A 22,974-nucleotide genomic window follows, 5' to 3' on the forward strand; every position below is an offset into this window, starting at 1 on the left:
GAGAATTTCAACTGAGAATTGGAATATATAAAAGGAATCAAATGAATATTGTATAATATAAAAATATACCTGACATTAACTCAGGAGCTCAATAGGCTGAACAGAGCAAAAAGCAGGGCCAGTGAACTCAGGCAGGTTAGATGGACCAGGAGAAGAAGAAATTGGATGCGACGGGACAGAGACAGCAGAGAACAGGAGGCACGTGAGATACAGTGAAAAGAACGCATTTATTACTCGAGATAAAAACGCTGGTTCGGGGTGACCTGGTGATTTGACAAGGCATTTTGGGAGGGGACTGGGTCACTGGAAGAATACAGAGTGCCAGGAGGTCACATGTGGGCCAGCGTGAAAGGCGTTTTCCCCTTGTTTTTAGTTTTTAAAGGTGATAATAGGCTCTTTATACCCAAGATGATAACAATACATCATTAGGTTTACAGCATGTGTACATTAGGGACCACACATAGGATGGGAGGGGGAAATGGAAGTATATTGTATTGCAATTCTTTTTTTTTTTTTAATATATTTTATTGATTTTTTACAGAGAGGAAGGGAGAGCGATAGAGAGTTAGAAACATTGATGAGAGAGAAACATCAATCAGCTGCCTCCTGCAACACCCCTTACTGGGGATGTGCCCGCAACCAAGGTACGTGCCCTTGACCGGAATCGAACCCGGGACCCTTCAGTCCGCAGGCCGACGCTCTATCCACTGAGCCAAACCGGTCGGGGCGAAATTCTTATATGTGAGGCATAAATATTATTTGAAGGTACATTGTGACAAATTAGAAGTGACTACTATACATCTTAGAGCACTTATTTAAAAAATATATATATATATATTTGTTTACCTCAGAGGAATGGAGAAGGAGAGGGAAGGATAGAAATATCAATGAGAGAATCATGGATCCGCTGCCTCCTGCAAGCCCACAACCCGGGCATGTGCCCTGACCATGAATTGAACTGCGACCTCCTGGTTATAGGTCAACGCTCACCACTGAGCAACACCAGCCGGGCAGAGCAACTACTTAAAGATGTATAACGACTAAGCCAGTCATGCAGATAAAAAGAGAATAATACTCCACAACAAAGCTACTTCACAAGGGGCAGGAAATGAGAACAGAAGGAACACACAGGAAGTGTAGAAACAACAAAATGTAGATGTACATCTGACCACAGAGGTAGAAATAACATTGTAAATGGTTTTAATGCTCCAGTTCAGCAGCATAGATTTTCAAATTGGATAAAAAATCAAGTACAAGCATATGCTGTTTATAAGAAACTCACTTTAAATATGAAGACACTTCAGTTCTGAAAGTAAAAGAATGGGTGATGATTTCAGTGGTGGTTACATGGACGTGTACGTAAAATTGCATCAGATTCTGCACCTCGGATTCGTGTATTCTGTTGTGCAGACCTTAACTCCTTAAGTACAAGAGGCAATGTTCTGAAGTGTGCAAAAGCCCAGCCCCACCTCTCGGCCTGATGGGGCTCTGTGCTTTCCTGTGGCCAGTTTGGTTGGTGCAGCTTTTAGAGAGATGGGAGGGAGGGAGGGCAGAGACAGAAACATCAGTGAGAGAGACACTGATGGCTTGCCTCCTGCCCAAACCCGGACCGGCGCTAGGCATCGAACCTGCACCCAAGGTCCACGCCCCTGACCGGAATCGAACCCAGGACCCTTCAGTCTGTGGGCTGACGCTCTAACCGTGGAGCCAAACCAGCAGACTGAGCCAGTTTCCACAAGAGGAGAAACGCTGACGGGCCGAGGGAACGTAGAAAACCCTTCCTGTGCCGTCGGCTGAGAAGTGGGGAGGCGGAGCGGAGGACCGTTGGGTGAATGCCGTCCGTGCGGGGGTGGCACAGCTCTGGCCTGCATTGAGTTTGGTTCCTCAGAATTGAGATGGAACGTTGATGAGTTCTGTTCCTCTGGGGACTCAGAGCTGACCCATGGCACTTCTAATGCTGGTGAGTCCAAGGTGAACCTTTGGTGATCAGAAAGGGGCCCTCCAGGCGTCTGAACGATGCGTGTGAGTCACGGCTCCATGCGTCCTCTCGCTCAAGCGGCACTTGAAGGACTTGGTTTCTGCAGGGCCTAGCGTCCTCTTTATTCCCTAGTCACAGGGCTGGTACTTTCAGTACGGTTTTTGCAAATGTTTCAGAGCGGTGTGTACTGAATGCCATGGAGAGTGTTTACAGCTGAGTGAAATAGATAAAGAAACTTCAGAGACAACAACAAGGACATCACGGACTGTCCAATCCAAATACTTTTCATTTGTCAAATTGCAATCTCCAAAACAGAGTTTTCAGAGAGAGAGAATGTTAGGGTGTCTACTTTGAATTACTAACATCTCTCGCCCAACTCTTTTGGGAGGCAATAAAGATTTTTGGTGGCCTTGTTTCAACAAGGCTTACAGTGTTCAGGAAACTGAAACTCGTCAAAGTAGCATTTCAATGTTTTTAGTCACTTGAATAAGTATTAAGCCAAAAAAAAAAAAGTCAGTTATTACACATATTCAGCCCTACAAATATGAATGAAGCAAATAAAAAACAGGAATCGGCCCAGCTGGAGTGGCTCAGTGGTTGAGTGTCGACCTATGAACCAGGAGGTCATGGTTCTATTCCCACTCAGAGCACATGCCCGGGTTGTGGGCTCGATCCCTGGTGTGAGATGTGCAGGAGGCAGCCGATCCATGATTCTCTCTCATCATTGATATTTCTGTCTCCCTCTCCCTTCCTCTCTGAAATCAGTAAAAGTATTTTTTAAAAGGAATCAATAGGTAAACGTTAATTCTTAGGGGACACAGAGTTGGTTTTCTTACACCTCAGTGCGCACATGGACTGGAAGGTATGAGCGATTCTCACGAAAAAGGTGCTTGTTTGGAGATGGTTTTCATCAGGAGATTAAAGTCCTGCCTTCAGGTTACACCCAGTATCTGCTGTGGTTATAATAGTGTAGCTGACTTGTGATAAACATCAAAACACTGTGCCTTTGTAGCTTCAAGAGGTATTTTCAAATATCAAAATAGTAGAAATAACATGTCTGACTCATCGACGTTCGGCCGGCAAGAAGGAGATCTCCCTGCGAGAAGTTCAGGCTCCTCACCTGCTCTCTCCCCGCTGCCCTGGTGGCTGGGAGCCTGCGCTCCGGGCCCGGCGCAGGGCGAGGAAGTAACTCTGGTTTGTTTTTAGAGTAAAGGTGCCAGCGCTGGAAGGGAGTGGACGGAGCAGGAGACCCTGCTGCTGCTGGAGGTGAGCACACGGAGCCTGGCTGCCGCGGGGGGGGCGGCACTGTTCCAGGACTGGCACGGGCATCGACCTTGGAACTCCTGTGAAGTGTTTATGTCCGTGTAATGAGCGTTAGTGGGTCTTTATTATGTAAGTACCGAACCTGGAGGTTACACACTGGCCCTCGGTAGGAGATCAAGCATGGATATGTGTTATTTTGGCCCAGGTTGAGTTTCTTTTGTTTAAAATCTGTTGCCAACATTAAATAAGTATTGGAGCTTTGCTCAAGTTTTCTAACTTTTCCTCCTAAATCGGAAGGCCTGGCCTTCCTGGGACCTTGTTTTCACGGAGCAGTAATCGGCCTGGGGCAGCAGATGTGCCTCTGAGGCTCAGCCTTTGTTTAGATCCAGTTTTCCTGAGCTCAGCCCCCTGAGTCACATAGAGGAGTCCTAGTGCTTTATGCATTTGGGTGTATGGCCGCCTCCTTCCCAGAAGGACTCCGAGAAAGAAGCAGCTGAAGATGCCAGCCCTTGATGGACAACACTGTTTGTTTCTGAAAGCAGCAGACTGGCAAACAGTGACTTTAACCGGCCTCCTGCTAGTCCGTTTTACTGAATCCTCGTTTGGGTTTCTTCTGACTTCGGAGGCTCTCACAGTGCCGCACAAGTAGGTCTTGGCAACCATGTCTGCTCGGACGGGCAGGACATTGAGACGGTTGGTTTGGTGTTTAGCGGCCATTTCTGAAGAGGGACCGCTTGTCCTGAGCCACAGAACAACGGTCGCCAGGTGAGCTGAGGACTGTGACACGGCTCAGTGTTGGTGTAGATGGGCCTGTGGGAGCTGACGCAGGACCCCTGAGGGCGTTTATCGCCCGACGTGCTAGCAGTGCTTCTGCCTGCACGGACCGGGACAGCGGCTGCCGCAGGTTCAAGTGCAAGGACGCTGGTGGTGGTTGGTCAACTAGATTTCTTCAGATGGGCAGTTCCAAGATTCCTTCCACTGCTTGCTCTCTGGATCAAAATCCAAAAAGATTTCTTCTTTTTGAGTCTTACTGCTATTGTAATTTATGCTCACCTGCCCATTCAGTACCAGTGATACACAGAGAGCTTCCTTTCTGAGCCACTTCTTAAATTTCAAGACTGTTCGGTCTCGTCCTATCTGCCACGGAGGGTAATCTAAAAGGGCTCAGGACTTGGGGGGATGTAGTTCAGTGTTGTGTTGCTGTTTCAGAATCTGGGTTCTGCAGAGAAACTTAGTCTCACATCAATTCTCCCTCTGCACATGGATACCAAAACGTCTCCTTCTCTCCCATCTGCTCCTCTCCGCGGAAGACTGGCGGGTGTAAACACGAAGGGAGTCCGAGGCCGGGCCCCCGATGACCCTGACCCTGACCCTGACCCGGCAAGAACGCCACGCAGCTTTACACACAGGGCTTTCCTCTCCTGCGGGTGGAGCCCCGCTGTGGTTGGCTTTTCTTTTAAACATGCAATTGAATCCGCAGGTGGTGTCCGGCTTACACACAGAGAGAGAAAAGGCTTCCAGCAGCTTTGTTTACCACCAGCACCCTCGGTCTGTGGGGTGTTTGTCAGTGATTAACAGCTTAGAAGGCACATGGAGGCCGGTGACTGTTCCACGGCTCTGGAGCAGGGTTCCAGTCAGCGCTGTTGGCACTTGGGCCGGTGGTGTTTTTGCCACGGGCGCTCTCGTGCGTTGAACAGCCCATGGCCTCTTCCCACTAGATGCCAGTAGAACTCCCCAGTTTGTCAGCCAAAATGTCTCCAGACTTCGCCGAGAGCCCCTGGAATCACGGCTCTAGAGAGACCGTTGGGAAGCTACTGATGAGTAGGTTCTTTTTACCCAAGCGATTCCCGGACTCTCAGCTTCACACGTATTTCTGGTTTTTATCCGCTCTATCCCCTTCCCTCTTGGTGGAGATGGCTTTTACTATTTTTGTTGTTGTTCAATTGAAGTTTTTTAGCATTTTCTATGAAAAATTACAAATTTTAAAACTAGAGATTTGTGTACTTCATACATGGTAGTACTGCTTCTGAATTTCTAACAAAAAAGCTTGGAGCTTGATGGGATTGCACTGGCTCTAGTTCAGTTTGGGGAGAATTGACATCCTAACAGTACTGAGACTTCTTAGCAGTGAGCACAGTATCTCTTTATTTAGGTCTTCCATTTCTCTCAGAAAGTTTTACTTTCTCAATTTGTGGACTTGACATATTTCATATATTTACTCCTTAGTATTTTGTTTTTGTGCTATTTTAAATACTTTAATTTCCCCCAACTTAAACTTTTTTTTATTGCTGGTGTATACAGAAACACAATTAAGCTTTCCTATTTCCTCTTATCCTGTGACTGCAATACTTTCCAGCTTTGGTACCCTTTTTATAGATCCCTTAGGGTTTTCTGTACAAACAGTGGTGTGTGTTAGTAAAAGACAGGGTTCTTCCTTCATGACGTGCACACCTTTTAACGCAGAGGATGACCGTTTCCGTGTTGTTTTATAAACTGTCTGAGAAACATCACAGGCTTGTGGTGTCGCCGCCGAGCACTTCCTTGTTATCCGATCCGAAAGCTGCTTGTCCTTTCAGGCCCTGGAGATGTACAAGGACGATTGGAACAAAGTGTCCGAGCACGTGGGCAGTCGGACTCAGGACGAGTGCATCCTCCACTTCCTGCGGCTGCCCATCGAGGACCCGTACCTGGAGAACTCGGACGCCTCCCTGGGGCCCCTGGCCTACCAGCCGGTCCCCTTCAGCCAGTCAGGAAACCCCGTCATGAGCACAGTAGCCTTCCTGGCCTCGGTGGTGGACCCTCGAGTGGCATCTGCTGCAGCTAAAGCGGCTTTGGGTAGGGACTGTGAGCTATCTCACCGCAGACACGTCCAGATAGCGGCCTCCGCCTTCCCGTCACACCAGTGTTGCCCCATTCACCTGTCCTCCTGCGCCACATTCACTCAGTTGCTTACATAACAAAAGCCAGGCATTGCCCCATGCGGTACTGTTATATTTAAAGGGATAACAATTTAAAGCACTTAAAATGTAATAGTTTTAAAATTAAAAGCATTGAGAATTGGGGGGGTCAGAATATTTTTTACCGTATATGTGGTGACTCACTTGAAATTTGGCAAAAGGAGTCGTGGGACATCCTGGGATTGCATTACGAATCAGAATGAGACCTGACATCACAGAACTCTTCCCTGGCTCTGTGGTGTCTGTGCTTGCTGTTTCTTCATTACCGATCTGGCCGAGCAGTTGGATAAATGTGGACAGCAGTTTTGATTGTTGATGATATAGATTCAAAGATCTGCCTTACTATATAGCGAGATACGAGGACACGCACCTAGGTTTTCGTTACTGTGCGATTTTTCATTTCCCTGTTGTCCTGGGAAGGTGGGACCGAGTCCCCAGAAAGGTCACTGCACACAAGACACTAGTATGTGTTGGGTGTCCTGGTGATTTACGGGAAGCAGATCCTCGTGTAAAACCAGGTCACCGTCCCATTTGTCTTGAACAGAGGAGTTTTCTCGGGTCCGGGAGGAGGTGCCCCTGGAACTGGTTGAAGCTCACGTCAAGAAAGTACAAGAAGCAGCTCGAGCCTCTGGGAAAGTGGATCCCACCTACGGCCTGGAGAGCAGCTGTATCGCAGGCACGGGCCCCGAGGAGCCGGAGAAGCTGGGTGAGTCGCTGCGTGCGTCCGGAGAGCTCGCTGGAGTCGGGGCTTGCTTGGTCAGAGTGCTGCGGTCAGTACAGTCTGTCTCTGAAGATGAGTGTGAGCTTTTTCTCTCTTACTGGCTTCCTTTTGTGGTGGATGGGACTGAAGTGTGCTCTCATAGCTCGTAATAACGTCACAGTTGCAAACTCTGGTTTTCGGTTTCTAGATGTAGATTTTAAGAATATAGACACGAGAATGCTGAAAGGACTGAAGTCATTATTTGAATTCACATGTTGCTGTGTAGGTTTAAGTTCATTGTTGTTTTGTTTTAAATTGAGGCAAAATCGTACAACTTAAAATCCTCTATGTTAACCACTTAAAGGTATATATGATCCCGTGGCTTCTAGCATATTCACCATATTGCCAGCCGCCATCCCGAGTTTCAGAACCTTCTCGTCATCCCAAAATAAAGTCCCACGTTAAGATGAGCAGCCCCTCCCCTGCCTCCCCTGTCAGCCTGGTGACCACGAGCCTGCTTTCCGTCTCGGACTTGCCTCCCTGGACATTTCCTCTAGGTGAGGTCCCACCACGCGTGGCCTTGGCATCCGACTCCTTCGCTTAGCGTGATGTTTTCAGAGGGCGTTCCTGCTGGCAAATCAGCACTGCGTCTCTTCAGGCTGAGCACTGTTCCTTAGTGCATGCGCCACGTCTCACCCCTCGTGGTGAACGACGCTGCCACGATCGTTTGTGTGCGTGTCATCTGTGCGCATCGGCTTCTCCCTCCTCGGGACCTCGGACGGGAGCTGCTGGGTCATCGGTGTGACTTGTGGAAGAACTACTCAGTTCTCCATCGCGGCTGTCACGCTGTGCTCCCACCAGCAGTTCAGAAAGGTTCTGATTTCCCCACACCCTCGCCAGCACCGTTCCCCTCCCCTTCTTTGTAACAACAGCTTCGGGGGTGAGGTGGCATCTCATGGTGACCTTCATTTGCATTCCGTTTGGGAAGTATTGCCATCTCAACGATACTCTTTTAGTCCGTGAACGTAGGCTGTCTTCCCACCATGTAGGTCGTCTCAGTTTCTTTACACAAGGACTTTGTAATTCAGTAGCTTCATAAGCAATACCTGGCTTTTCAAACGGGAAGTGCTCCTATTTAAGAGGCTATTTACAAACCAGGCAACAATATTATTTTTTGTACACATACATATTTTTATTGATTTCAGAGAGGAAGGGAGAGGGAGGGAGAGATAGAAACATCAATGATGAGAGACTCTTTGATCAGCTCCCTCCTCACACCCCCTACTGGGGACTGAGCCCACAACCCGGAATCAGTGTGCCCTTGACCGGAATCAAACCCAGGACTCTTCAGTCTGCAGGCTGATGCTCTATCCACTGAGCCAGACAATCCAGGGCTAAAAATATTATTTTATATACAACTAGTGGCCCGGTGCACAAAATTTGCACACATTAAAAAGGAATTAATTAGAGGAAATATTATAATATTGCTATAATAGAAGCGTCAGAGATGAAAGAAAATTAGTAAGATGTATATGAAAATCTCCCTCCTGCCAGAGTCTGGGGCACGCCACGCCGCGGGACACAGCGTCAAGTCCCCGCCCACTCGCCCACACCTCAAAATCACGCGAGACCCAGACCCGGCCGGCCCCCAGCCCCCCTGCCCCGGCCCCCAGCGCGAGGGCCCGATGACCACGTGCCGTTAGCTCTGGGTTAGGTGGGTCAGCAGCAGTGCATTCCCAGGGTGCCTTACGTTGTCTGTGGTTTTCTTTCCGTTCCTCAGGAAACGATTCTGATAAGTAACTCAAGCTAAAGAGGTGCTGGCATTTTGCCTGATTAGCTCCATCTTTGTCTCAGTTGTGTGCTTCAGCTGCAATACTTCCTTCTTCGTTCTTTAAAATAAAGATAACATGAGATGAAAATAAAATGGCTGGCCAGCCCTCGACACATGGCACAGCCTGAGCTCCTGGTGCCCTGCGCTAGGCAGTGTGAGCCGATACCTGTGAGGGCTCTTCAAGCCCGAAGCCTCGGGGTTCCCAGGAGTTTGCATGGGGCCTCCCTGGGGTTCCCTCTGAGACGTGTCTGTCCAGCAGCCTCGCTGTGGAGACAGGAACAGCTCACTTGATCCTCGGAACCAATTACTGGCCTAAGTGTTTTCAGCCTTAGTTACTAATCCCAGTACCGGCCCTTTCAATTAAAAATCAACTTAGCGTTTTCACCGTATTCCTTAGTTTGAAAACTCACTGGTTTTCCTCTCCGAGGTGGAGACTGCCATTAGCACGCCCGGCCACTCTCGGCTGCTTGTTGATTCTGCACCACGAGGCGGCCGTGGAGGCGGGAGCCGGGGCTATTGAGCGCCTGGGAAAAGCCTGCCTTCCCTCCCAGACGTTTGTGTGTGTTTTGGCTCCTTTGCTGCAGGGCCTTTGGGTTCCCTGTGGGCATGGGATTGGCAAGATTGGCAGAGCTGCTTCTTTATTTCAAAGAAGCGTCTGTGCTCTGCAGAATCAGGGAGTGTTTTTCTGTGTGAATCTGCTGCACAGTTTTGGTAGATGATGCCAGGACCATTAGTGGTTAAGAAACAGGTTGTAAATCGAGCCATTTCTGGTTTAGTGGGGTTTAAAACAAAGAAAAAATGTTTTACGAGGGAAAAAATGTAGCCGCCCTAGTCCCTTGGGGCTGGGTCCCCGTTGAGGGGAAGGTTGGTTTCTGCAGTGTGCAGGGCGGGTCACCTGCAGGGCACAGGGCCCGTCGGAGCCCCGGAGACAGTGCGCTCAGCAGGTGTTGCAGTAGGAAGGGCAGAGGAAAAGAGCAGGACATGAACGTTGCTGGATGAGCTGTAAGCAGATCCTGGCGCTCATGCTGGCCTGTGGTCCTTACCGTGACTCCGTGGGGTGTGACTACGAGAATCGACAGGAAGCAGCCCACGGACTCCCTGTGACAGGCTCAGGGTGTAGGGGCAGTCAGCCCCTCTTTCTCAGAAGCACACTCGTGGGGAGTTCAAAGCCAGGAAGTACTACATTTACTCGTCAACTTACAATAGCGCCTTCCATGATAGCACACTGATGTGAAATAGAATGATGTAGAATCTTCCTTATCAAGAGAAGATTATACTTGAATATGGCAAACGGCAGAGGATACTTTTTATCGCGATGCTTAATTTACGATGTTACACCTGTTAACTTCTTATAAAGATCAAATAATAATATAGGCAAAAAATTAAAGTGTCCTCATGAAATACAAGACTTTTTTTGGATTTCTCTCATTAGCCTATCTCAACTTGTCATTGTGGATTTGGGTTGGAGGGAGTATTTGGTGACATAAAGGTAAAGATATGTAAGCACCAGGCTTGAAACACTTTGTTGACTTTATTAAGGGACTTTATGTGGGAATTATTTAGGAAATGAGCATTAGCTTAACACAGTGGTCGGCAAACTCATTAGTCAGCAGAGCAGCAAATGGCGGCTCGCGAGCCGCAGTTTGCCTACCACTGGCTTAACGGAAGGGGCTTCTCCAGTCGACCTAACTTTAATCATTCACCAATATCTGCTGATTTCTCTAAACTTGTACAGTGCTTGCTTTGGCCAGAGACCACTCTGTGGACAGAAAAGGTGACATTGCTGTTTGAGGCCCTTTGCAGTTAACTGGGAATATTGCTGGGTGCTGTGTGCCCTTGGTCCTAGGGGGCGGTGGGAGGGGTAAGAGAAAAGATGGGAAGAGAACGTGAAGTGTTCCTCAGAAGTCGCGGGCACCAGGGTTCCTTTCTGAGCGTTCACATCTGTCATCACACACAGGGCTTTCTGGTTGGTAATTGGAATTTCTTTTCGGGAGAACCATTTGGAAGACTGGCATTGTCTGTGTTGTAAAAGCAAGGCGGCTAAGGTGTTGGCAGGTTACACAGGCTGGTGAAAATCAGGGCTACCTCGTGCACTAAATCACTAAGACCCCAGAGCTCGACCTCTTTTCACTGTAGCACGCCCCGGAAGTAACAGTGTAGGCATGTCTGTGTGTTTCCCACTCATTGAGCAAGGATGACAGAGTCCTGTGAGACGGCTCCGTCGTCCTGGGCTGCCGTCCATGCTGTGGGGATACAGGAGAAGAAGACGCGGCCCCGAAGCGAGCTCTGCAGGAGAGCAGCGGGGGCTCATTTATAGGAGATCCAGTGCTGAGACGCCCACGGCAGAGCTGAGTCTGATTCAGTGCACGAGCCTACGGCACACAGGAGGGCAGACTGAGATGGCCTTCCTTTCCCAGGAAATTCCCAGGGATAAAAGGCGGTAAGGTGCCGAGTTACCCTGGTTTTCCTGATGGTGCCAGGGGCTGGTGAGCAAGAACATCCAAGTGCCTGTCCTAGACTGTAACTGAGAGGCAGCGATGTGTGGGAACCCGATGTGTACAACTTGTAGGATGTATTAATTAACTTCAAATATGTGGAAAGAGTATGTTGGTTGATGAGTGGTGTTTTGAAAAATAAACTAAGGGTTGGGGACATACAAGCGCACTTTTAAATGGTCAGAGAATGTTAACCAAAAAGTGACGTTTGAGCAAAGATGTAAATGAGGCGAGGGCGGGGCCATGTCGTCCTGGGAGGTCAGTGTCCAGGCATTGGGGTGCGCGGGCCTGGCCAGGAGCTGCCTGGCACAGCTGAGGGCCAGCAAGGGGATCGAGGACAAGGAGCTGGACTGTGGTAGAGGCGGTCATGGGAGATGATGGGCCTGTGGGCTGTGGTCAAGCTGGGGTGTTCACTCGAGGTGAGGGGGCCAGTGGAGGGGTCTGAGCCACGAGTGTCAGGGCTCACCTAGGTGGTGCAAGCTTCATTCCATCAGGGTGAGGATAGGCCCCATCTCGGAGTTGTTAAATTGATGTCTACTTCTAAATAAGTTAACGTCACATATTTAAATATCAAAGATAATGTTTTTACTCTGCCACTAAGGCTTTTATTAAAGAGCTTTACTAAATTTTTCTTTACTTGACCTGGAGTCAAACAGCCTTACTTGTTTTCTCAATTACAGTTTACATTCAGTACAAAACGGCCTTTCTGATAACCTGCTTGCTTGTGGCCAAACATCTGCCATGTTGATGGGGTAAGCACAGGGGGGCCTATGCCTGCCGGCAAGGCCCAGCTTCGCCATGTACTCCATCTACGCAATCTAAAGTAATGACTTAGTTTTTAATTTTTCATGAATTATTTCAAAGTAAGCTGGAGACATCATGATTCTTTTTTTTTTAAATAAATAAATCTTTATTGTTCAGATTATTACAGTTGTTCTTCCTTTTTCCTCCATAGCTCCCCTCCACCCGGTTCCCACCCCACCCTCTGCCCTTACCCGCCTCCCCCCCCCCCCTCATCCATAGGTGTACGATTTTTGTCCAGTCTCTTCCCGCACCTCCCACATCCCTTTCCCCCCGAGAATTGTCAGTCCACTCCCTTTCTATGCCCCTGATTCTATTCTATTCACCAGTTTATTCTGTTCATCAGATTTTTATTCACTGATTTTTAGATTCACTTGTTGATAGACATGTATTTGTTGTTAATAATTTTTATCTTTACCTTTTTCTTCTTCTTCCTCTTCTTAAAGAGTACCTTTCAGCATTTCATATAATACTGGTTTGGTGGTGATGAACTCCTTTAGCTTTTTCTTGTCTGTGAAGCTCTTTATCTGCCCTTCAATTCTGAAAGATAGCTTTGCCGGGTAGAGTAATCTTGGTTGTAGGTTCTTGCTATTCATCACTTTGAATATTTCTTGCCACTCCCGTCTGGCCTGCATAGTTTCTGTTGAGAAATCAGCTGACAATCGTATGGGTGCTCCCTTGTAGGTAATTAACTTTTTCTCTTGCTGCTTTTAAGATTCTCTCTTTGTCTTCTGCTCTTGGCATTTTAATTATGATGTGTCTTGGTGTGGTCCTCTTTGGATTCCTTTTGTTTGGGGTTCTGTGCGCTTCCTGGACTTGTAAGTCTATTTCTTTCACCAGGTGGGGGAAGTTTTCGGTCATTATTTCTTCAAATAGGTTTTCAGTATCTTGCTCTCTCTCTTCTTCTGGCACCCCCATAATTCGGATGTTGGTATGCTTGAGGTTGTCCCAGAGGCTCCTTACACTATCTTCAAATTTTTGGATTCTTTTTGCTTTTCTGGCTGAGAGTTTTTTGCTTCTTTGTATTTCAACTCTTTGACTTGATTCTTGCAGTCCTCTAGTCTGCTGTTAGGTCTCTGTATAATATTTTTTATTTCAGTCAGTGTATGTTTAATTTCTAGTTGGTCCTTTTTCATATCCTCGAGGGTCTTGTTAAATTTATCAGCCTTTTCTAGGAAATTCTTGAAACACCTTATAACCGTGGTTTTGAACTCTATATCCAGTCGTTTGTTTTCCTCCATTTCTTTCATTTGTGATCTGTTTCTTTGTCTCTGCATTTTTGTTGCTTCCCTGAGTTGGTAGAGTAGCTTTGTGTGCTAGGTGTCCTCTAGGGCACAGTGGCTCAGCCTCCCCAGTTACCTGAGGTGGACACTCTTGGTTTACCCCTTTGTGGACTGTGTGCTCAGCCTTGTTCTAGTTAAATCTTGATTGTTGATGGTATCACTGGGGGGAATTGACCTCCAGGCCAATTGGCTGTGAGGATCAGCTGTGTCTACGCTGGAGAACTTCTGTGCTGGAGACAGTCTTATGAGACAAGACTTGCAAAATTGCAAAAGCCTCTGTGCTCAGCTTGGATGGGGTGGAGTTTCAGGGCGGAGCAGACAGCCTTGGTTTCCCGTCAGCCCTGCCCTGTGAGGCCCCTGGGTCTCAGTGTCCCTCGGTAATCGCTGCAAACACCTCTGAGAGAAAGCCGCCCTCGAGTTTCGCCTGCTGCCAGACTGTCCAGTTTCTCCCCAAATGAGTCGGGGTTCCCAGAAACTTTCCCAGAACTGGAGTTCATCACAGTCGGGAGTTTCTGTCTCCTTCCCGCTTTAGAAAGCCAGCCGCGCACTCAGCCTCCCGTGCATTCAGCAGTCAGTCCCCTCTGTGCGCGCGTGCCTCCGGACCTCTGCCTTCCGCAGCTCCCGAGTCTCAGTGTGCTTTCTCTTTTCCTGACCGTCCAGATTCCCCCCGAATGAGTCTGGTTTCCCAACGTCTCGCCCGGGACTGCAGTTCAGTGCAGTTGGGAGCTTACTTCTCCCTCCCTCTTTAGAAACCCAGCAGCGCACTCAGCCGCCCGTGCACACAGCCACCCGTCCTCTCTGCGTGCGAGTCTCCGTACCTCAGCCTTTTGCAGCTCCTCTGGGTCTCAGTGTGCTTTCCTCTTTTCTTCTAGTTGTAGAATTTCCACTCAGCCACCTTTCCTGTGGTTCTGGATGGTGTCCGTTTTGTCTTTTAGTTGTAGTTTTGATATTGTTGTGCGAGGCAGCAGTTTAGGTGTTTACCTGTGCCGCCATCTTGGTTTCTCCCGACATCATGATTCTTTGCACCCAAAATAATTCCACTTCCATCTCCTAGGAATAAGGGCATTTTCCTACATAACTATCATAACACGAGCAATCTTGGCTCCTTTGTGGGTCCCCCCACCCCCAGGTGGAATGTGCTTGATCTCAAGGGCCTGTCAGAAGTCTGGGAAGACTTATTATTAAAACCCCCATTTATGTTTTCTGGCCTCAGGTATTGGTTTTATTTTTACGTTTTCGGTATGAAATAGATACACTGCCTGTCTTCATTCTGGTTTAGAGAATTGGAGAGATTAAGTTAATCGATGCTTTTGTACCAATGAGTGGATTGTCCACCGAGCTCCAGGGAATGCATCTTGTGCCGTTTGCCACAGCTCTCCATAGAGCAAGCAGGTCACACTCCGGCCCAGCCAATATAACGGTATGTAAGAAACGTCTCAATAAAAGTTTTGTAACCTAACGTTTACAATATCCTGTTATACATAATTATTAACAAACTACAATGTTCGCTAATGACTGATGACTATCATCGTGTTGCACGCGTGTCCCTTACGTGCCTTACACACAGACCCACCACTTCCCCCCACTAATACCAGCAGCGAACATTTTAGCAGCCGACGGCCACGTCGTCAGTCTTGGACTGACTTGCTTGGTGTGCGCAACAGGAAGTACCTCGCTTTCGGAGAAAAGAAAAATAGGTTTATTTGCGTTACGTTTGTTAATTTGTGCAGTTATTCCGTGTCTGGTAGTTAATGTTCAGGATAAAATACTCATTTTTATTAGAATGTTCTATTATTTTATGTTAACCATCACTCATTTATCTCAGCCCTTTGTATTCAGCATGTCTCTATAGAAATAAACATGTTTCTATGAAAATGGAAGCTTTTTTGAGTGTGGCCCACATAAGCTTAAACCTTGATTATTTGGCCTGTGGTAGCCTGTGAGTCTGACATGCTTGCCCTAGAGCAGTGGTTGGCAAACTCATTAGTCAACAGAGCGGCAAACCGCGGCTCCCAAGCCGCATGTGGCTCGCGAGCCACAGTTTGCCAACCACTGCCCTAGAGGAACGCCACTAATTGGTTCTGGGGTTCAAGGAGGTGAAGAACTCGTCTCTGGTCCTTCAGGAGATGAAGAGCATGCTGACCATCACAGTGTTGAAAAGGTCATTTTCTAGGAACTTGAAGCCCAACAGAGACTCTTGTAATTCTTTCCTCAGATGCTGTTCGTAGCATATAAATGGCCTCATTCTTCTCACCAGGAGGATTTCCATAACATTCCGTAAATAAGGCGCTTCTGAAACCCCACGTGTGGCGACACACTAGGCTGTGAACCTAAGCAAACAGTGGGGCAGTGTTCATGCATCAGACTTACATCCTGTGGATTGGGCTGCTCTTGTCACGTCACCTCCGAAGGGTTCTGTCACATCTGTTTCAAGAGGCAGAAAAACACAGAGTCAAACTTCTGAGCAGCTCAGAATGGACATTAACCTCTAAAGACTCGCTGGTGCTGGGTAGGATTTCAGTGACTTGCCTGAGGACTCTCTTTATTAGATTGTAGGATGTGTATTTTTAGGAAGCATATTGGCTTCCATAATATACAATTTCCTGCCTTCTGGGGACTATTTGATCAAATCAGACATTTTGGTTCCTTTATATAGATCTTGTGCTGTTCCGCAATTATACAAAACACAAGTAAAAATTGGGGCTGTTTCTGTGATGAGTTATACGTACATGGAGAAATAATTCAGTACTTGAGGGTTGGGGTATAATGAAGAAGCGTGGTGTTAATTGTCCCAGGAGGACTGTACACAGGAAGTGCTTTAAGAATTAACACAAGGGGACGTGTAACTTTAGACTGAGGAAGGCTGCAAAGGAAGGAGGATTTGGGCTGAATGTTGAAAAAGAGGTTTGGGATGTCACTGAGCCAGATCGGAGACTATTCAGTTCTGTAGAGCAGAGCACAAAGGCGCCGGGTCGGAATGGGAGGTTGTAGCGGGAGGGAAGTAAGCCAGGCTGCCCGCGACAGGAAGTGCAAATAGGGCGAGGGAAGAGCAGCCTGCACAGGTAGGGTGGCGCCGGATACGGTGTTGGCCGGCTCGGGGGCCTGGGTGGATGCAGAGGGCGGCTTTGTGGGGTGCTAGGCCTTTGGTGCAGGGAGTGGCCTGACAGGTGCTGAGGGAGCTCTCAGCACGGCCTCGTTCCCTCCTTCCCTGAGAAGACGGGACTGGTCTTACGACCTGATTTGTGATCAGTGTTTATTGAGCACTTCCCGTGAGCTGAAAGCGATGTGTACACGTGCCTTCTCTAATTGGCGGGTGTGGGATTCCGCACACCTGCATTCGCACCGTCGTGCTGTGTTCACATGCCCGTATCTCGTAATTGAGAGAAGCATCTTCACACCCCCCCCCCCCCCCCGCTGTGATGTATATTCTTAAAAGTCTAAAAAATTAATAATTTTCTAGTGAACTAAACCTTTTCTTCATTATGTTGTTACCCTTATTTCTAATAATGCTCTATTCTCCCTCCCCCTCCCGTCCCCCACCCCCGAGGTAGGGAACATGTGAGATAGAAACGTCAATGATGAGAGAGAGTCATGGATCCGCTGCCTCCTACACACGCCCCCCACTGGGGATCGAGCCTGCAACCTGGGCATGTGCCCTGACCGGGAATTAAGCTGTAACCTCCTGGTTCATAAGTCAAGACTCAACCACTGAGCCACACAGCCAGGCTTAATAATGCTCTGTTCTTACCTTGCATTGGCCAATACCATGGGAAGGCACCCATTCCTTGGATTCATTTTCCTGCTGTGTTTTCCGTCTTGTCCTGTGTATGAGTCGTTCCTTTAGGTATGCTTTACAGTTTTGTAATTCTCCTTGTTTACACTGCTTTGATCTTTTGATTATTTTTTAAGTCTTTGATTACCTCTTACATTCTCTGGTTGATTAGAGATCTTTGTGATTCTCCGTTTTATTTATTTTCGTATTGCACCCGTGGCGGCCGGAGAGGCAGGAGCGGACGCGCCTCCCGTTGGCGCGCCTTGGATTCCGAGTCTGTTGGTCAGTGTGTCGGGGTTGGTGGGTTTCTTCCTTGGTGTGGGCTCTCTGTGAGCTCATTGCTTGGTTCTGGATGAGGCCCGTTCTGTTCTTCACTTGTCGTTTTGAAGAGGTTGTGCGAGGCAGCAATTTCAGGCGTTTACTTAGGCCGCCATCTTGGTTCTGCTCTGATTTCTTTCTTTTTTTTTTAATAAGTTCTTTCTCTCTTTTTTTTTAAATATATATTTTATTGATATTTTACAGAGAGGAAGGGAGAGGGATAGAGAGCTAGAAACATCGATGAGAGAGAAACATCTATCAGCTGCCTCCTGCACACCTCCTACTGGGGATGTGTCCGCAACCAAGGTACATGCCCTTGACCGGAATCGAACCTGGGACCCTTCAGTCCGCAGGCCGACGCTCTATCCACTGAGCCAAACCGGTTTCGGCTCTGCTCTGATTTCTAACACCTGTTTTTGACCTTTCAGTTAACAAGGTCATAAAGTATGTCTTGCTTTATGTCAGGGTTTTGGTGCCAGCCCTGTGGCTGTCAGGTTCACCCACGGTGCTGTGCGTAGTGGGGTCTCCGACACTCACAGCTCCGTGATGGCCTTTGCTTTGTCCTGTGTTGTATCACTTGTTCTCACTCTTTTGTTTGTAGAAGGAGCTGAAGAGGAAAAGATGGAGACAGATGCTGATGGTCAGCAGCCTGAAAAGGTGAATTCTGTTTGAGTTCTCCCACAACAGACAAGCCACAGAGGATGCCTTTCAGAGCGTCATGGTTTGGGTTTATTCTGACCTCTTAGTCCCTCTCAGGGGACTATAAGTAACTCTCCTTCTGTCCGCCATTGGGACTTTGCTGGTTTAAGGTATGGTGCTCACAAAGCATAATGCAGGACATTTCTCATTTATTCGTGCAAAGATTTATCCACGCCCAAGCTCTTCTTTTGTGCCAGCCCCTTCAGGCACAGCTGGGACTGTGAATATACGCGTTGTCATTCTTAAGAATATTGAATTATGGGGTTTAAGTCCTGTCCTTGTGCCAGAAGAGAATTATATAATAGCTGGGATTTTCTAAGAGTGAACTGCCAGAAGAAAATATTTAGAAAAGACTTGGTGAGAAGCTGACATTTGAGGTAGATTTTAAAGAGCAGGTAGAGCTAGAAAGAATGGAATGGAGGCTAGGGAGTCGAAGTTTCCACCTGGGAGGGCCGGGGAGACGCTCAAGCCAGTGTTCCGAGGGCTTCAAAGGGCCTAGGGTGTTGGTGACCCGATGCCCGTCTCGGATCAGAGATCCTGGGTGCGGGGTGGGCGGGGCGAACCAGACTCGACAGCTTCTTCAAGGCCAGGGCTCCTGGTGAGTTGGCAGTCACTGTTGGAAGAACAGATACAGGAGGGGCTTAGGGCTTTAATGACAAGCGCTGTTTTAAATTGCTTGTGGATAAGGAGAGGGTGCTAGTAAAATTAGTTCCAGCTCTAACAGTGTTGACCTTTGTACTTTACATTTATGAATTCACCGAATTCCTAAAACAGCCTCATCAAGTCGTGTTATAGACAGTGTTACACGTTTGTCCACGGTCACGGATTTCAGAATCAGCAGGCGATACAGATGCCGTCCCAGAGCGTGCTCGCTGCTGTCTGCTGTGGCTCTTCCCACAGACCATGAGCAAATGGCCGTGGAAAGGCTTCATCAGCTGTTCATTTCAGCAGCGTTTCATCCTGCTTCTTGGCTAATAATGTGCATTTTCTTTCTTTTTTTCTTTTTTAATATAGTTTATTGATTTTTACAGATAGGAAGGGAGAGGGAGAGAGTTAGAAACATCGATGAGAGAGAAACATTGATCAGCTGCCTCCTTACTTAGGGCTCTGCCTGCAACCAAGGCACATGCCCTCGACCAGAATCGAACCCGGGACCCTTCAGTCCGCAGGCCGACGCTCTATCCACTGAGCCAAACGGGTCAGAGCGATAATGTGCATTTTCAGTGTTCTTGGTCCTTTTGGACAACAGTTTGATTATTTAATAAATATTTCTCTATTCAGCCATTAAGTCACATAAATGAATTCCCGGCGTTCCTTAGGGCCTGTGGCCGTGGCCTCACAGCAGACGCGACCGGGACCGTGTCCCGGGGGTGGGGTGGGGGGGGGCATTGTCCTGTGATCACACAGGTGTTGAGGCAGTGAAACGTATTTCTGTGGAGTTATTAATTTGGTTTCCAGTTTTTCCCTTGTGAGCCTAGTCTGCTGTCAGAAATAGCAGAACCTTTAGCTATTCCATGATAATATCACTGAAATTGGCCTTCTCCCCTCACTCTCCTTCTCTTCTGTGTACCCTATTCAGGCAGAAAACAAAGGGGAAAACGAAACGGATGAAGGTGACAAAGCCCAGGATGGAGACAACGAAAAAGCCAGCGAGAAGGAACAGGATAGTGAAGTTGGTGAGGATATCAAGACAGGTAATTTGAGGAAATCTTTAGACTTCATTAGGTAACGCTGAAACCCGGGGGAGAAACGGGGGCCATTTAATCGTGTCGCATCCATGTCCCATTTTGAGTTGGTTTCTTGATGTGGCCATCAGTGTGCAGTGTGCATGTCGCTTTGCGGCCGGCACCTGTGCTGATGCCGGTGGCTGCCGTGTTCGCAGTCGTGTACACAGACAAGTCGATGGGGGTCCCTGAGGCCCCACACAGACCTCCCTCCATTCGGGGCCAGCAGTTGCGGAAGCGCTGTCCTTGGTCCTGATTTCCTTCCGCGAGCGCCTCACTGACCAATGAACAGACATGTTTGCCTTGGGCTTCCCTCCCTGAACTTCCCTTTCTATCCAAGGGAGCTACACAGAGCTGAGAGAAAAGGAGGGAGGACAGAGGGCACCATTTAGAAACCCACCTCAGAGAGGCGCCCTGATACGCTTGGAGCGGTCCAGCAGACATCCTCACAGGCGGGGAAAGGCACTGAGGTCCCTTTGTGGCGTCCGGCCGGGTGTCCCGTGGCGGCGGTGAGCCGTGAGATGGCCATTGAGAGGCCACACTGCTGAGGAAGCTCTGGTTTCTTTCAGAGGACAAGGAGTCTGAAGAGAACAAGGAACTCACTGATCCTTGTAAAGAAAGAGAAGGCGAGCTCGGGAAGAAGAAAGTAGAACACGAGATTTCCGAGGGAAACGTGGCCACGGCCGCAGCAGCTGCTCTCGCCTCCGCTGCAACCAAAGCCAAGGTTTGCCGACCGCCCTTCCCGCTCGCGCGCTCGGCCTGAATGGCCGTGTTGTTCCCGTTGGTTGGGAACGTCTAGTGTAAGGAGCCCCGCTCCCGGGAGCAGGGCACTGTTGGCGTGAACGGTGTTCTGGTGAGGAGCTGTGCAGGCGGCGTGCGAGTCGGGCTGGCCCTGCGGGGACCGACCGCCTTCCCCGCGGCCGCCGTGTCTTCAGGCGGCCCTCCAGGCTGCAGGTCGAAGGTGGGGTTTGCAGTCCCTCTAATTTGCCTGCAGAGCTTGACTAGACTGTGCTTCCAATTTCCACCAGATTGAAATATTTGTGATTTTTAAGACAAAATCTGTTTCCTTGTATAAAGACTTCATCCTGCTCTTACAGACTGGAAGGAGAGCGGGGGGACCTAAAATAGCTCTTTTTCTCCTTGAATTTGCCAGCTTTTCTGGGGGTGGTTTTCTCTATTTATAACACAGTATTGGCTTCACAGCATCTTTAAGAAGAAAGGAGAATGTTATTCCCCTCACTTGGTGTTAATTTAGCATTTTAAGACATTCCAGGCACGAATATGTCGTTTTAAACACCTTCCCCTTCTCCAGTTTGCCCTCGGGGAGTCTCCGTCCGTTGCAGGTGAGCACGTGGAGAGCGGTCCTGGCAGATGGCAGGTCGGGCTGTCCTGAGCCCTTCCTCCCTGGCCGAGGTCCACGGCCTGCAGTCCCCAGGCCACCAGCCGCCACACCCCTTCCCCGCTTGCCTCCAGCTGATGCGTCCTCCTCTCTCCACGCCGGGCCTTAGCTCCTCCTCTAGAGGGACTCAGGCAGGATGAGAAGAGCCTGGGACACAGATAGTGAACCACCTCCCTGTCTCTCAGGCCAGAATTTCAAGCTCTTTGCCTGCAGTTGAGTTTTCATGTTCGGGACCCTTCCCAGTTCTCAAGCGTCATTTCTCGCCTGTCGTCCTGACAGGTTCCTTGCAGTTCCAGACAGACCCATCCCGCCTCCAGCCTCCAGCTGGGCTCCCTGGACACCTCCCCTCACGGAGGTGGCTCTCTCTCCTTTCCCTTCCTCTGCTCTCTGTGCACGCTTCGCTGCGGGTGCCGGGGAAGGAGCTGCAGTGGTAAAACCTGTAAGGACACTTCGTGGTGGTTTATGGCTGATGAAAACGTGATGACCTCGTAGCTCTGACTGTGTGCGGCTCTGGGCAGGGAGCGGTGTGTTCTGTGCACGACCGACCTCCTTCCACAGCCACGACTCCTTCCTCGCAGAGCAGCTGCTCTCAGGGAGCGTCCGGCCCAGGCGGGGGGCATCCCCAGAGCCTCTTCTTCCCCGTCACCCCGCTTGCTTCCAGTAGCTGGGACTTGGGGACTATTCTCCAAGCACCTGCTCCCCTGACCTGGGAAAGCGATGAGGCTCGGATGCTGCGGGCCTGACAGCTCGCCTCGAGCAGCCTTATTGGGCACCAGGGTAATTAAAGGGTAAGGACGCGCTCGGATCGCTGCAACCAGTGGTCCTCTCGCCACACGCGCTGTTATGTTGCTTCCTCCTGTGTCTATAAACAGCTTTGTTGTTGAGGGTTTTCTTTGACAGATTTTAATTGTCACTCTCTGGCTTGGAGTGGTCATTAGAGGCTCTGGATCGAGCCCCAGAACACCCGGGGGGGGCCCACTTCCTGCTGGCCAGTGAGAGACTCAGGTCGCACATCGCCTGCTGACAGTCTGGGAGCTGACCCCCCTGCGCGCGTGCGCACAGACACACACACACACACACACACAGACACACACACACACACACACACACACACACACACGCAGGTGGCACTGCAAGAAGGACCCCAGGCTGGTGTTCTAGTCCCTCCCATCTGGGCATTTAGGTTTGCCTGGAAGGAAGGGGTCAGAACTATTGCCGGGTTTTACTGAGTTAAACTGGACCCCCCAGGAACCAGAACGTGCTGTCATTGTCCAGCAGCTGCAGGATTCAGCTCTCCCAAGAGAGCAGAGACACAGGCATTTCCTTCAGACTGCCCCGTGCCGGACACGACCACGTAGGCTTGTCTCCACGGCAGCTGGGGGTTCGCTCTGGGACAACAGGACGCGTCCCGCTCCTCAGAAGCACCCTGTGCTCACTCCCTGGTGCCCCAAGTTCGTTCTTGAGGTGGGCGGGCCTTCCCTGTACATCAAGCATGTCAAACCCACGGCCTGCTGGCCACATGCTTGCTGTACGTTTTAGCCACACGGCTTTGCCAGGTGAGCACTGGTCGCAGTGGACTTACACGACATGCATTTGTCATTGATGCCTCCTCTTCCTTGATGACATGGGAAGACAGAAGGAGAAACTGTCATCAGTTCGCCTGCAGGTAGCCCTGCTGGCTTTCATGTTCTGTGACTAATAGAAGTCGTCGTCGTCCCCCCCCCCCCCCGTTATACCTGAACTATTCCCACCAA

The 22,974-nt window shown here is 49.2% G+C and overlaps 1 protein-coding gene across 1 annotated transcript in view; it reads left to right on the forward strand.

Moving 5' to 3' along the window:
- The window catches only part of SMARCC1 (SWI/SNF related BAF chromatin remodeling complex subunit C1), a gene marked incomplete at its 5' end in the record, with an annotated part of 87,001 nt that overhangs the window by 44,752 nt on the left and 19,275 nt on the right, over positions 1–22,974 (forward strand). The window contains 6 exons of the mRNA XM_080672709.1: positions 3,185–3,244; positions 5,818–6,076; positions 6,743–6,904; positions 18,000–18,055; positions 19,677–19,791; positions 20,391–20,545. Of these exons, the coding sequence (XP_080528835.1) occupies positions 3,185–3,244; positions 5,818–6,076; positions 6,743–6,904; positions 18,000–18,055; positions 19,677–19,791; positions 20,391–20,545 (807 nt within the window). The remainder of the gene's footprint in view (positions 1–3,184; positions 3,245–5,817; positions 6,077–6,742; positions 6,905–17,999; positions 18,056–19,676; positions 19,792–20,390; positions 20,546–22,974) is intronic.

The sequence above is a fragment of the Plecotus auritus genome, assembly GCF_963455305.1.
Source record: "Plecotus auritus genome assembly, chromosome: 6".
Taxonomy (NCBI): Eukaryota; Metazoa; Chordata; class Mammalia; order Chiroptera; family Vespertilionidae; genus Plecotus; species Plecotus auritus.